Source organism: Lithobates pipiens, unplaced genomic scaffold, assembly GCF_037356315.1.
Source record: "Lithobates pipiens isolate NorthernLeopardFrog02 unplaced genomic scaffold, aLitPip1_a1.2 Scaffold_8, whole genome shotgun sequence".
Classification (NCBI taxonomy): Eukaryota; Metazoa; Chordata; class Amphibia; order Anura; family Ranidae; genus Lithobates; species Lithobates pipiens.
Genome location: NW_027507903.1, coordinates 586,025,622 through 586,041,832, shown reverse-complemented (window position 1 = coordinate 586,041,832; position 16,211 = coordinate 586,025,622). Strand labels below are relative to the sequence as shown.

Below are 16,211 nucleotides of genomic sequence, written 5' to 3'. Positions count from 1 at the left end.
TAAAATAAAATAAAAAAACAGGCAGGAAGGCTGGTCGGAGATGAGCAAGAAAGAGATAGCTGACCTGTCTTTGCCACAAAGAGAGGAGATTCACCCTTTTTGACTTGAAAGTGAAGGCAATTCCAAAATTTGACAGTTGTCACAAGGGGAAATCTCCAATTGGGGGCCACCTGTTTCAGGGTTATCTTCACTTTGGAGAGATTTCCTCCCCCTTCCTGTTGTGTGTCTAGAATAAAAACCCCATGGGACTTCAGGTCAAACCTTGGAGACCCAGGCGGGCTCAATTCAGTTGGTCAAGTGGGAAAACCCCTCCTGGGGGACTGTCCCCCATAAACCCTGTATCCCTCCTTTGTTATCCATAAATTGTGCCTGCCCCCGCTCCCTCTTCTACCCCTCTGCTCACCCCTTTTCTTTTCTACCCCATTTAGATCAAGGCAGGAAAATCCCATGGCATCCTTTTAGGTCCTGCAGGAAAACCCAACAGTAACAAGTTAGACATCCACCTTAAAGGCCCTTATTTGCTGGCAATGTTAATAAGAGCATCTGGACGATGCGTGGGTCCTAGCAAGCTCATTTGACCCTCTTATTGGCTAACCTAGATAGGCACAACATGGAAATCCTTCCCTATTACCGACTGGTTACCTATCAATCCACACATACACATAAACATCTGCAGTCATGACCCACTTACCTGCAGCATAGGATCATACGCACCTCTCCTAGAGAACCCGCCTTCGGTTGCTGTTTCTATGTTCATATATGAATATATTTATATGGTTTTTGCACCATCAACTGTCACTACCATGCAGGTTATTGATCCCCAATACTGGTAAACATGTAAAAAAAAAATAAACATAAAAAAAAAAATAACAAAAAAAATAAACATAAAATAACAATACTGGTAAACATGTAATTTGTAAAGAAAGCCAATAGCAAACTGATAGGGGGTTTTGACCCTCCCCTACTCCAAAATTAAAAACAAAATTCAGGCTTTAGGGTGGATGTCCAAGGGCCTTTAGGGTGGACGTCCAACTTGTTACTGTTGGGTTTTCCTGCAGGACCTAAAAGGATGCCACGGAATTTTCCTGCCTTGATCCAAATGGGGTAGAAAAGAAAAGGTTAAAAAAGACCTGAACTCATATTGTGAAGATCTGCTATGTTAATCTTGCATATGCATTGCTCTGAAAGATCCCCCTCTGGTCTCGTAGTATGTAGAACTTCTCAGAATGTGAGTGCGCCTGGGCACTTCTGCCCTGCACAGCTGTATACCTGCAATGTGAGACCTAAGGCACTGCTGCCTGCGACTGCAAGTCTCAGAAGATTTGGAGATGTCAATGCTGTGCTGCCTACTGATCTTCTTGCTGGAGACTCTGACATGGTGAAGCAAAGTCCTGTCTTTTCAAAGTTGGCCTCATCCACAGAGCAGAACAAGGCATGGTGAGTCAGTACTGGGAAAAGGTCAGCTGCAAGTAATACTGGTAACTAGTCTTTTACCCTCTGCCTCCTTTTTTTGGACACAGCCTCCAGAATTCAGTTCCTCTTTAACACTGAACACTTACATGAATCAGCCAAGAACCTTGTTATCTTTGTCATTCACTTTATTAATCATTAGACCTTATTCTATATAGAGGTCTTATTCCTAAGTGCAGTAACCAATCAGAAGTCACACAGCTGAAATCAGCCCAGTACAAGATACATTTCTGATTGGTAGCCATGGGTTACTCCCAGGGCTGGTGCTACCACTAGGCAAACTAGGCAGCCGCCTAGGGCACCCTGCTGCCTAGGGCACCAAGCCACTGATGTTCCTACTCTCTTCTCTCTGTAGAAAGCAACTAAGTCTCAGCATCAGCAGACGGTCGCCGCTCCATTCACACATAGTGTCAGAGGCGCAGCTGTGACGGAGGACTGTGTCTGTGTCCTGACTCCCGAATGAATGGAAGCAAACAAGCATTCATTGATGGGCGCTGGTAGTCTGTATTTGATGGGCACTGGTGAGGCTGAATTTGCTGGGCGCTGGTGAGGCTGCATTTGATGGGGGCTGGTGAGGCTGCATTTGCTGGGCGCTGGTGAGACTGCATTTGATGGGGGCTGGTGAGGCTGCATTTGATGGGCGCTGGTGAAGCTGCATTTGATGGGGGCTGGTGAGGCTGCATTTGATGGGCGCTGGTGAAGCTGCATTTGATGGGGGCTGGTGAGGCTGCATTTGCTGGGTGCAGGTGAGGCTGCATTTGATGGGGGCTGGTGAGGCTGCATTTGATGGGCGCTGGTGAAGCTGCATTTGATGGGGGCTGGTGAGGCTGCATTTGCTGGGTGCTGGTGAGGCTGCATTTGATGGGTGCTGGTGAGGCTGCATTTGATGGGTGCTGGTGAGGCTACATTTGATGGGCACTGGTGAGGTTGCATTTGATGGGAGCTTCATTAAAAAGGTGGGGTATACATGGTTAGGGAAAAGGGGGTGGAGCCGGGGGGCAGCAAAATTATGTTTTGCCTAGGGTGTCAAAAATCCTTGCACCGACCCTGGTTACTCCACTGTAAAATTAGCTTCACATTAGCCTAGATTTGCTCCTGGCACTTTAGCAAATGTGCCCCTGGCATTCTCATCCTGGGAGAGGGTCAACATTCACTAACTACGTTTGTATTATTGCAGCTTCTAATGCCTTTAATTAAAACCCAGTAAAAAAAAAAAAAAAACTTTCATCAAGTTTTTACTACCCGTTGGTTGAGATTTCCTCAACTTTCTGTTCTGGTGACCAAACAGAAATTGAGATTCCCCCAGTGGTGACAAACACAGCAACAAAGGGCTGTCATAGGCCAGTGATGGCGAACCTTGGCACCCCAGATGTTTTGAAACTACATTTCCCATGATGCTCTGGCACTCTGCAGTGTGGTTGAGCCTCATGTAGTTCCGAAACATCTGGGGTGCCAAGGTTCCCCATCACTGTCATAGGCTGTCACCTCTCGCTGTTAAAATTTAGAAAAAAAAGTTTTATTATTGTCTGTCCCCCTCCGCTAAAAAGATTTTGTGGATTTTGTTCTTGTCCTGGTGACCATACCGGAAGTGAGGGGAAATCCCCACAACAGCTACAAAAATATAATATGACATAATAGAGGTTCTACCCCATCCTCACATTGTCCTAAACTGTAAAAAATATATTTGCTCCATCCAACGGTGTTGGGAGGTCATCCACCTCTGCTCCTGATGACCAACCCCAAGTTGGCGGCCAAGCAAGCGATGGCTGAAAGAAGAAGGCTCTCTTGGGGCCAGTTGTCAGTGAGGTCCTGGGCAGTTATATACTGTATATATTTATATTCATATATACAATATATATGTATATCTTAACTATTTTAAACTGCACTTTAAAATTCTCCTTTTTTTTTTTTTTTTTTTACAGCTGACAAGCTACTTCCGAGCTAAGAGAAGCCGCCACTGGATAGAAACAGGATCTTCCCCTAATGAACTCACTCAACCAACAAACAGCAGAGCAGAAAAGCTAGGTGACAAGAGGTGACAGGTGGTGACACGTGGTAGCCAGCCTGTCTTGCAGGATGCCAATGTTGGGAATTTCAGGAATGAAAATCCTTGGCACAGTATGACCTCGTCTGAGGAGGGTGCGGCACATCCGGATTCCTCTGGGTGCTGGAGGCCCGGGGCGAAGGAGCAGCCAAATTCAGATGCTGCTGGGACAGGCAGATGTTAACTCTGCTCAAAACAAATTGTATGTGGACTTGGAACCTGCAGAGTGTCCGGAAAGCTCAGAGCGTACCATCAGTGTATGTCAAGTTTATTTTTCAGGCTTTAGGATATGAAATATGGTTATTTAGTGAATCACTAGAGAAGTCTCCTATAACCATAACCTTCCCTTCATCTGGTCCTACTAGGCCCTTTCAGTGTTAGTCATTTCCTTCCATACCTTAAATCCCCCAACCTCCCTTTTATTCTGTGTTCAGATCACGATCCTCGCTCATGTATTCTCTGGGATTTCCCTAATACTCTCTGCACCCATCCTGAATCCGGCAGTCACTATTCCTTACAGGATGGAAATACACAGCATTACATTCATGCTCCTAGTCTACAATTCAATAATGACAGTGATCTAAGTGTTCTTGGTACCAATAGGACCATCTGTGACTGATCAAGATAGGCAAAATCTGGGAAAATGGGTTTTTGGCACATTTGATAAAAAGTCTTCTAACAAACATTCAGAAGAACTAATAATCCCGGAGACGGGTGCAAGTGCCAGCAAGTCTATTGTAAATCTCCTTGTGTAAAAGACACTATGACTGCAAGAGTTTTACATCAAAAAAATATTCTTCCTCATTCTATGGAATAATCCCCATAATACCTGTGTTCTTTCTCTACTTTCTTCATTCCTCAACCACCCTATACCGTCCTCATCATCATCCACCCTCCTAATTCCTTTATTACATTCTTCATTCCTGAGCCACCCTTTACTGTCCTCATCATCATCCACCCTCCTAATTCCTTTTATATGTTCTTCATTCCTCAGCCACCCTATACTGTCCTCATCATCATCCACCCTCCTAATTCCTTTTATATGTTCTTCATTCCTCAGCCACCCTATACTGTCCTCATCATCATCCACCCTCCTGATTCCTTTTATACGTTCTTCATTCCTCATCCACCCTTTACTGTCCTCATCATCACCCACCCTCCTAATTCCTTTTATACATTCTTCATTCCTCAGCCACCCTATACTGTCCTCATCATCATCCACCCTCCTAATTCCTTTTATACGTTCTTCATTCCTCAGCCACTCTATACTGTCCTCATCATTATCCACCCTCCTAATTCCTTTTATACGTTCTTCATTCCTCAGCCACCCTTTACTGTCCTCACCATCCTTCTCCATCCTAATTGCTATTATACTTTCTTCATTCCTCAGCCACCCTATACTGTCCTAATCATCACCCACCCTCCTAATTCCTATTATACTTTATTAATTCCTCTGCCACCCTATAGTGTCCTCATCATCATCCTCCTTTCTAATTCCCTCTATACCGTTATCACTCCTTAGCCATCCTACACTGTCCCCATTATCACCCACCTTCCTAATTCCTTTTATACTTCCTTCATTCCTCAGCCACCCTACACTGTCCTCATCATCATCCTCCTCCATCCTAATTCCTGTTATACTTTCTTTCTAGTGCCCTCATCATTCTCCTTTCTTACTCCCTCTATATTGTCTTCACCCACCCTATACCTTCACCATCATCATCCTCCCTCCTAATTCCTTTTACATGTTCTTCATCCTCAGCCACCCTATACTATTCCCATCATCATCCACCCTCCTAATTCCCTCTACACTGTCTTCACTCCTCAGTCTCCCTTTTACTATCACTATTTTCTGTTCCTTAAACTGACTTAATTTATCATTCTACCTACATTATCTGTCTCCACTGATTCCCCATATACTGTGTTCATTCCTTAATTCTCTCTCTACTGATCTTATCATAATCTTCCTCTTCTGATTTCTTCTGTACCCAGTTCATTCTTCAGTTATATGGTCCTCATTATCATCTGCCCCTCCTAATTCCCTCTATATTTTCTTCATTTCACAGTCTGTCTATAACTCTCAACATCCTCTGTCCCTTATTATACCCTACAGTAACTTTATTTCTAATTCTCCCTATATCATCTGTCCCTCCTAATTCCCTCTATACCATCATCATTCCTCAGTCTCTTTATACTATCATCATCCTACGTCCCTGCTAATTTTCCCAGTACTGTCCTCACCCTCCCCAGTCTTCCTATACCTTTCTCTTTATGTTCCCCCATCTGTACTTCCCTCTATAACAGCCTTTCTCAACCTTTTCAACACAGAGGAACCCTTGAAATAGTTCTCCAGTCTCGGGGAACCCCTGCTAAAAATTAGAATTCTACAACTAATGATACATTAGTGTGATGGTCAGTGGGAAGAATGATCCTTACACTTGTGGTCATTGAGAAGAATTACCTCCTTACAGATAGCTAAAAAGATCAATGGTGTCAGTGGGAACTTATCTGAGAGGCAGAAATTGCCCAATGCTGAAGGAACCTCTAGCAACCTCTGGAGGAACCCTGGTTGAGAATCACTGCTCTATACAGTCTGCACTCCTCATACTTTTCCTAAAACTGTCCACCTCTCCTAACGGTCCCCATACTTCCTTCATTCCTAAGGTTCCCTAAACTCTCACCACCATTCCAACTCCCCCCTATATCCCAATCATAGGCGCATTGATGATCTCTGCCTTCCTACATTTCCTGGAATGGCTACTTCTCTGCCCATTCTTCCTCTTCTCTTATGTGCCCTTTCTTGCTCCTCATTTTCTCCTATGTGCCCATTATTCTTTCTCATTCTAACATATATGCTATTTTTTTCTCCTCATTCTATGCTTTGTGCCCATTCTTCTTCTTCCATCTGTTGCATGCGCCCATTCTTGCTATTCTTTCTGCCTATGTGCCCATTCTTCCTCCTCATTCTATCCTATGTGTTCATTCTCACTCTTCATTCCATCCTATGTGCCCATTCTTCCTCCTCAGTCTATCCTATGTGTCTGTTCTCACTCTTCATTCCATCTTATGTGTCCATTCTCTCTTTTCCATCTCTACATGCTCATTCTTCCTCCTCATTCTTTCCTATGTGTCCATTCTTTTTTATCATTCTCCCCTATGTGCCCATTCTCGCTCTTCTTTCTCCCCTATGTGCCCATTCTTGCTCTTCATTCTCCCTTATGTGCCCATTCTCGCTCTTCATTCTCCCCTATGTGCCCATTCTTGCTCTTCATTCACCCCTATGTGCCCATTCTTGCTCTTCATTCTCCCCATGTGCCCATTCTCACTCTTCATTCACCGCTATGTTCCCATTCTCACTCTTCATTAACCCCATGTGCCCATTCTCGCTCTTCATTCTCCCCTATGTGCCCATTCTCACTCTTCACCCCTATGTGCCCATTCTCGCTCTTCATTCTCCCCTATGTGCCCAATGCCCATTCTCACTCTTCATTCTTCCCTCTGTTCTGTTCAGAGCCCTCCTCATGACCGGTTCTAGCAGTCCATGTTGTCCTTACTGCATACCTCTATTCATTTACCCCCCCCCCAGCTCACCTCACTCTCCTCTATACTCATCATTACTCTTCCCTCTGCTCTCCCCAGTAACTGTCCACTGCTGTCCTTATTGCACTACTTATTCTTTTAATTCACCTCTCCCTTAATACTCATCTTATTCTTCACTATACTCTTTCTTCTTCCCTCTGCTCTCCTCAGCGTCCTTCTCCTGTCACCTTCTACTAATCTCCCCATGCTGGCCTTATTCCATTTCCCCCAACCCCCCCCCCCCCCATACTCATCCTTACTCTTCCCTCTACTGCCTTCAGTGTCCTCCTCATGTCTCTATTAACCCCCCTGTGCTGTCCTTATTGCATCCCCTATTCTCTACACTCATTGTTCCACCTGCACTCCACTCATAGGATCCTATGTAGGCAGCTCAGCACAATGTATCTCTGTAGATATTAGAAGTATTTCTATATATGGATGGATGCGGGTATTGTAAATGAATGAACACTATATTACCAAAAGTATTGGGACGCCTGCCTTTACACACACATCAACTTTCATGGCATCCCAGTCTTAGTCCGTAGGATTCAATATTGAGTTGGCCCACCCTTTGCAACTACAACAGCTTCAACTCTTCTGGGAAGGCTGTCCACAAGGTTTAGGAGTATGTCTATGGGAATGTTTAACCATTCATCCAGAAGCACATTTGTGAGGTGAGGGCACTAATGTTGGATAAGAAGGCCTGGCTCGCAGTTTCCGCTCTAATTCATCCCAAAGGTGTTCTATCGGGTTGAGGTCAGGACTCCGTGCAGGCCAGGCAAGTTCCTACACCCCAAGCTCGCTCATCCCTGTCTTTATGAGCCTTGCTTTGCGCACTGGTGTGCAGTCATGTTGGAATAGGAAGGGGCCATCCCCAAACTGTTCCCACAAAGTTGGGAGCATGAAATTGTCCAAAATGTCTTGGTATGCTGATGCCTTAAAAGTTCCCTTCACTGGAACTAACGGGCCAAGCCCAACCCCTGAAAAACAACCCCTCATCATAATTCCCCCTCCACCAAATGATTTGGAGATTTTGACCAGTGTGCAAAGCAAGGTCCATAAAGACATGGATGAGCGAGTTTGGGGTGGAGGAACTTGACTGGCCTGCACAGAGTCCTGACCTCAACCTGACAGAACACCTTTGGGATGAATTAGAGCGGAGACAGCGAGCCAGGCCTTCTCGTCCAACATCAGCGCCTGACCTCATAAATGCGCTTCTGGAAGAATGGTCAAACATTCCCATAGACACACTCCTAAACCTTGTGGACAGCCTTCCCAGAAGAGTTGAAGCTGTTATAGCTGCAAAGGGTGGGCCAACTCAATACTGAACCCTACGGACTAAGACTGGGATGCCATTAGAGTTCATATGCATATAAAGGCATTTATTCTATATGGGTATATATGTTTATATTATTGTTTATTCTATATGGGTATATAGGTTTATTATTTTAGGATTTTTCTTATTTTATATGGATATATACGTTTATTAGGTTTATTATTTTTTTATTCTATATGGATATATCTATATATATATATATATATATATATATATATATAGAGAGAGAGAGAGAGAGAGAGAGAGAGAGAGAGAGAGAGAGAGAGAGAGAGAGAGAGAGAGAGAGAGAGAGAGAGAGAGAGAGAGAGATGATAGATAGATAGATAGATAGATAGATAGATAGATAGATAAATAGATAAATAGATAAATAGATAGATAGATAGATAGATAATCAACATCTATATGTTGATATTATTATTTATTTATTTTATCTGGGTATATAAGTTTATTTTATTATTCTATATGGGTATATAGTTTTATTATAAATTTTAACTTTAATATGGATATATACGGTTATATTAATTTATTCTATATGGGTATATAGGTTTATTATTATTTTTTAATTTTATATAGATATCTATATGTTTATATTATTATTTATTTACTTTATATGGGTATATACGTTTATAATATTATTTATTTATATGAGTGTATATAAGTTTTTATTATTATTATTTATGTATTCTATCTGTGTAATATATCATTCTTTTTTTAATCTTATACGGATATATATGTTTATATTATTTTTATGTATTTTACATGGGTGTATATACATTATTGTTATTATTTATATATTCTATTTGGGTATATACGTTTATTTTTATTTATTTTATTTTATATGAATACATACGTTTTGATATTATTATTTATTTTTACTTTATTTCAAATATACATTTTATATTTATTGTTGCCTTTTGAAAACAGGGTTCTGATATGATTTTTATATATTGGCAGATTTTTCACAAACAAGGTGCTGCACTTTATCACACATCACCCTGATGTGTCTCCTAATGTTGGCCCCCCTCCTATTCTCTCCTCATGTCTGATTCTCTCCATGTTGGGTCCTTATTCCATCTCCCCCCCCCTTGTCTCCAGCCTCCCCCTGTTTACAAGCAGCACGAGTTTCCTGGCAGTGACGTCACGCCCTCACCTCCCCCTCTCTCCCTCTCCCCCTTCTCACGCTCGGTAGCCGTGACGTCAGCCGCGCGCTTCCAATCTGCGCCCGCCTTCCCGCTTCCGGGGGGCGGGACTTGAGTATAAAGCCTCTGGCGCTCGGCTGTTCGCTATTAGAAGGGGATCTTGAGCGGTCGGATCTGTCACTTTAGCTGTCACCGCTCTTCTTCCCTGCCCGACTTCATCCTCCGGTCTCATGTGCTCCAGGATGGAGCAGCCCTTTTACCACGATGACTCACTGCTGTCTGCTTACTCCAGACCGGAGCTGCTGAAGCCCAGCCTGACTTCACTCACCGACTCTTACCGGGGAGTCGGCAAGCCAGACCTGTCCTACTACACCGAGCAGCCCAGCCTGAAGATGTCCGCCCCAGAGCTGGAGAGGCTGATCATCCACAGCGGCCCCGGGGTCATCAACAGCGCCGGTGGCAGCGGCCAGCTCTTCTACCGTGGGGGCACCGAGGAGCAGGAAGGCTTCGTGGACGGCTTCGTCCGGGCTCTGGACGACCTGCACAAGATGAACCGCGATGGGCCCCCCAACGTCTCCCTGGGGGGCGCCGGCTCGGTGCCCATGAACGGAGGGTCGCCGGCCAATGCTGCCATGTACAACGACCCCGCTGTCTACACCAACCTGGCCACCTACAACTGCTACCGACAGCCCTCGGCCACCATCAATTACCTGCCGCACTCCTACGGGAGCCCCAGCTTCAAGGAAGAGCCCCAGACGGTGCCCGAGGCCGGCAGCCGGGACAGCACGCCCGCCCCGCTCTCCCCCATCAACATGGAAGAGCAGGAGAAGATCAAGGTGGAGAGGAAGCGGCTGAGGAACCGGCTGGCTGCCACCAAGTGCCGGAAGCGCAAGTTGGAACGCATCGCCCGCCTGGAGGATAAGGTGCGAGAACTGAAAAACGAAAACAATGGGCTGAGCGGCACCGCCGGCATGCTACGGGAGCAGGTGGAGCAGCTGAAGGTCCGGGTGAGGGAACACGCCAGGCACGGGTGTCAACTGCTGCTAGGAAGCAAGGGTCAACCAGTCTTCTGAAGATTCTAATGTGTGTGTGTGTGCCCGGGTGTCCACCAGCACCCCCTCAAACCAACTCCGCTTTCCAGACTACAGAACACTCGGGGTTGTTTGGGGGTGGCAAGAACTGTGCCCAGTGCAAGCCAGTCTAGGCAAGAACTGAGCCTGAGGAACGGTCTAAAGTTACAAGGACTGAGCCCGTATGTGGGTCTAGGGGGCATTGACCATGTCCCCTGGGTCTAGGCTGCAAGAACTGTGCTCTTTGTTGACGAGAGAACTCTTTTCCCCCTGGGAAGACCCAGGCTTTGAAAACCTGAGTCCATGAAGAAAGAAGGACTGCATACTCCATGTGTGGGGGGCCTTGCTTGGCAAGAACTGAACTGAAAAAGGGGCAAGAACTGTGAAGAGGGCAAAACCAGGCGTAGGCAACTATGACTCCACAGCTGCTGTGGAAGTACAAGTCCCAGCCTTCTGGAGCTTCTAGTTCCACAGCAGTTTCGAGAGAGAGGGAGACACAGGTTTCCTACCTCTGGTCTAGATCTGTTTTTTTTTTTTTTCAAAGGGAGTGTGTGGGGTCTTGGATGGTGTTTGCGAGCACCCACCAATCATGATAATGCTGCTCCATCCCAACACTCCAGAAGGACCATGTGGTGAGATTATATATATATATATATATATATATATATATATATATATATATATATATATATATATATATATATAATATTTTTTTTTTTTTTTTTTTTTTTTTTTTTAGGTCCCTTTTGGCCAAACTCGGCAAAAACCTTCTCTACGTCTGTGGTGGGACCAAAAGAGCCAGCATGCCTTTTTTGTAGGCTCTGCTAGGCTGAGACGTAATCACACAGCTGCAGAGCGAGGCTTTGCCTCAGCCGTCGCTTAACTCTTCCGTCGCCACGAGGAGGTTGCTCAGCTCCTCCTGCCTCGTAGCAGCAGAAGAGTTAACACGCGGTGACTAATCCCTTCCCTAGCACTTGAACGTCTTCCTAATTTTGGGTCATAAAATAGGGAAGCAAAGGCAAGCCCATGTGACTGTAGCTTGTGAGAGGGAAGGGTGGGCCTTTGGCACCGAGTGGTGAAAGGGACCAAACCATGCATTCTGTAATGGTAATACCGAGTACTTAGACACTGATCTAACATCATGCACTGTATCGGGTAACCTACAGCAGTGTTTGGGTTGAAACTGGATAAATACTGTACGTCGAGGACAGTAAAGAGTGTACCGTTTTAGATTTTTATTTTCCTTTCAGTGAAGTTTACAAGATAAAGCACCAACATTCTCTTTTTGATGCCTTCGCTGGCCGTCAAGCCTCCAAAGTATGGCAGGCCAATACTACAACTTGACAGCATACGCAAGGTGTAGCCCTGTTTCAGGGTGTTTTTTTTTTTTTTTTTTTTTTTTTTTTTTGTGTGCGGGGGTTTTCTGCAGGTCTCGGAAAACCCCCTCTCCTTCTCGAATATTTAAATAGATGATGCACCATTTTATTTAAGAACAATGCACATAAAGGTACTTTTCAGGAAGCTGGGAATTTCACAAAGTGTTTTTTTTTTTTCTTGAAAGTGCTGAGTTGAAACCTAACAGAGAAAATATTTTTGTGTTTTGAATGAGAAAAAAAAATTCTGAAAATGTATTTTTGTTTTTATACTGCGATTTGACAATGTGTGTTGTACAAAATTGTTTTATATTTGTCTTGTTTTCGTATTTAAGTAAATAATATTGTTTACAACTGAAAATTGGTGTCACTTTCCTTTTAATTTTAGGGGTTTATGGTGGTGTGTTGGGGTTCAAATTTATATAAAATACAAATTTAGTTAATATGGTAAAAAAATAAAAAGAAATAAATAAATAAATAAAAAGTCATGATGAACCTGCTGGGAATTAAAAAAAATAAAAACAAAAAATGGTTTCACTTGGTTAGTGGACAAGCCACTTCTCTATTGTATTCTCCAAACTGTTATGACAACATAAAAAAAGGATCTGGTTTCTTTGGGTAACATACACTTTTTCTATAAGCTTTCACATATCTATTTTATTATTTTACTAGAGCTGGTATTCTAATCAGGTCCTTGAGTCGAAGCATAAATCTAGGCCAAACCTTGAAGGTGTTGGGGTTAAGTGATAATCCCCCAGGAGTTAACATGAAACATACTTTATCCCTTCACCAGGTATACATTTTTGTACATAGTTACATTGGTCTCACTTGGAATGTAACTATGTGTATATACCATATCTAGGGGATACCCGTTGAAGCAGGAAATCTCTGTAGTAGGCAGTGCTACTCCGGTGATCTTCAATAGCTTCCTGGGTCCTGTGCCAAGTGGCTGCCCATCTACTTACTGACCACAGGAAGTCACCCATTTGACACGGTCGCCATTCAAAAATCATGTCCTCAATGAATGCAAAGAGTTCTCTGAGTGGATGAGGTGGAGAGGCCAGGTAGTGACGTCTCACTCTCTACCTCATCCAATCGCATAGCACTGTACACACATTAACCCCTTTGAGCCAGCGCCTCCCGGCCCTTTAAAGGGTTTCTGATGCGGGGAGGTTGAGTGGGGCCTATGGTCATGTGACTGCCGTGATTGGCTGTCACATGACCAGAAAGCTCCTGATCGCAGGTAACGTTCGGAAGCTTTCCGTTAACTGCCGATAAATGTGCCAGGGGTGCGCACTGTCGGGACAGCTATGTCTGCAGTGCAGTACGCAAATATGCGGCCGCTCAGGGCCAAGGCTCACCCGGTAGACTGTATATTTGCGTACAGATGGCAGGAAGGGGTTAAAAAAATGGAAAGCGATCTCTTAATGGTGCCCAGAAGGTATCGCTTTGTCAGTGGTGCCTATTACAGTGATTTCCAGAGGGATTGGTCAGGTATGGCACATATATACTTACATTGGTCCAAAGGGATTGGCCAGGTATGGCACATGTATACTGGGATTGGTCCAGAAGGATTGGTCAGGTATGGCATATATATATATATATACGTATATTGGTGCAGAGGGATTGGTCAGGTATGGCATATATATACTTATATTGGTGCAGAGGGATTGGCCAGGTATAGCACATACTGTATATACTTTCATTGGTCCAGAGGGATTGGTCAGGTATGGTACATATATACTTACATAGAGGGATTGGTCGGGTATGGTACTTATATACTTACACATTGGTGCAGAGGGATTGGCCAGGTATGGCACATATATACTTACACATTGGTCCAGAGGGATTGGCCAGGTATGGCACATATATACTTTCATTGGTGCAGAGGGATTGGCCAGGTATGGTACATATATACTTACATTAATCCAGAGGGATTGGTCAGGTATGGTACATATATACTTACATTGGTGCAGAGGGATTGGCCAGGTATGATACATATATACTTACATTGGTCCAGAGGGATTGGCCAGGTATGGCACATATATACTTACATTGCTAAATTATGTAAATCGGTCCATGCCTGCAATTCATCTGTAAATTTTGAATAAAGTGTGGAAGGGTCAGAACTCCTGCCAAACTTTTTCTCTTTTTAAACATTCTTTATTTAAATTTTGCAGGAAGTACAGACAAGGAGGTTGGTACAGTACAGCTGTCACAATCAGATCAGGAACAAAACAAGATCATGAACATCAATAGCATTCAAATAATCCACCATTCAGATTGATATGTTAGGACCACCCAAAACACTGTGACCATCTCACATCCTGCCAAACTACAGGAAGTGAGGGGAGATCTTTCCAGTGAGGACAAAAAAGCCAATAAAAAATAGATGTCTCCCTTTCCCCACTCTACTTAAAAAAGGAAAATAATGTATTGTTTGTCTATGCTCTCATCAGAGAGATCTCCTTATTCCCCTATGCTGGGGGTTTATTTAGTAAAACTGGAAGGTGCAAAGTCTGGTGCAACTCTGCATAGAAACCAATCAGCTTCCAGGTTTTATTGCTAAAGCTTAAAGCGCATGCGCTGCTGACGTCAGCGGCTGCATGCAAAGTGAATATCTCCTAAACCTTACAGGTTAAGGAGATATTCATTTTACCTACAGGTAAGCTTTATTGTAAATATAATAAATGTACAGTTACAAATTCTATGTGTTTTAATGGTGTATTTAGCTGAACTCACATTCTACCTGAAGTTCTATTTCAAATGTACAGTACAGAGGGTTTTTAATTTTCAGAGAAAAAAAATGGAAATCTCCTCTCTTGCAACCCCCACTGTAATTAGCAAGTGGTATCTTACCCTTGTAGCCTCAATCAATAATCATTTATGGCATCAGTGCATCGTCATGGGATTGCATTGGCCGTTGCATGGGATTAGCAGCCATGTTTTATAAGTGGATGGGAACAGAGGATTTATCAAACTGATATAAGAAAAAAAAAAATGCTTTCAGTGATATAATGTAATTAACAGGCCACAAGGGAGAAAATGAGAAGTTAATTGTTAAGGTTTACACTATAATTATAATCTCCTTCCTTTTTTTTTTACCATAACCCTTGAAATTCACACGTCCTAGCCTAGCAAGCCTCCTTCACACTTTTACATTGCAGTAATGCATGGTAACACGCAGAAACTATGGTGTGTTGGGTTGTGGAGCATTTACTTTTAGAAAAAAAACAAAAAAACAGGAAAATAATAGTTAAAGTGGAGTTGCACACAAAAAAAAAGTTAAAAAAAACATTTGTAGTGTGGGGAGCAAGCCGACACAAACTGTCATGGCAAGTACTGAAAAATCCTACTGATTTAGGAGGCACGGCACTATCCGACTTTAACCTATACTATTTAGCAGTGCAATTATCCCACCTCTATTACTTAGATAAGCAGGATAAAGATCGATAAAGATCGATACCTGGCCCTGGTGTGCTCCCCCCATACCGGCACATACACCCACCCTTTCCAAATACTATTTAGAGACCCAATGGATCTGTGGGTGCTGGGAAGTCGCAGGGGACTGCTGTATAACTACTGTAAAATATGGGAAGTAGTGAGACGCAGATTGAAAACACCACCCGCACATTTATTACATACACCACTGTGGGATAACCCAGGCCTGAAAGAATTAATATCAATACCTGATCACAACTTGTGGCTTTCCCGAGGGGCGACATGCCTTTCGCATGTTTACCAAGATGACACTTTGAAATCATTCCAACAACTCAAAGACGAATTTAACCTCCCCAATTCCATGCTTTTCCGATACCTCCAGCTCCGTCACACCCTCCAAACTCAGTTTTGTGATAACCCTCCAAATCTAGAACGTATGGACACTCTGAGTATTTTAATAGGACAGGACTCCTCAAAACTCATCTCCATGTTCTATAATGACCTTATCCGACCTACAGCGACTGCACTAGCCTATACTCTAAAAGATAGGTGGACGGGAGACATGGGGGAGATGGAGGACGAGGAATGGGAGGACGCGCTAGGCACCTGTAAAACAGTCTCTACTAAACTATATGATCGCCTAACACAAATATATATCATGCACAGAGTGTACATGACCCCCGGTCGCCTTGCCAAATACAGACCGGCTCAGAATCCACTTTTCCCCAGATGTGACAGTCCCTCCAGTACCTTCTTTCA

The 16,211-nt window shown here is 43.6% G+C and overlaps 1 protein-coding gene across 1 annotated transcript; it reads left to right on the top strand.

The window, feature by feature from the left end:
- Positions 1 to 9,697: 9,697 nt before the first annotated feature.
- JUNB (JunB proto-oncogene, AP-1 transcription factor subunit) lies at positions 9,698 to 11,318 on the top strand. The gene has a single exon (XM_077470395.1). The coding sequence runs from the start codon at positions 9,799 to 9,801 to the stop codon at positions 10,639 to 10,641; it is 843 nt and encodes a 280-aa protein (XP_077326521.1). The 5' UTR covers positions 9,698 to 9,798; the 3' UTR covers positions 10,642 to 11,318.
- Positions 11,319 to 16,211: the final 4,893 nt, after the last annotated feature.

Coding starts and splice junctions, on each gene's coding strand:
- JUNB (XM_077470395.1), top strand. CDS start 9,799: ATGTGCTCCAGGATGGAGCAGCCCTTTTACCACGATGACTCACTGCTG.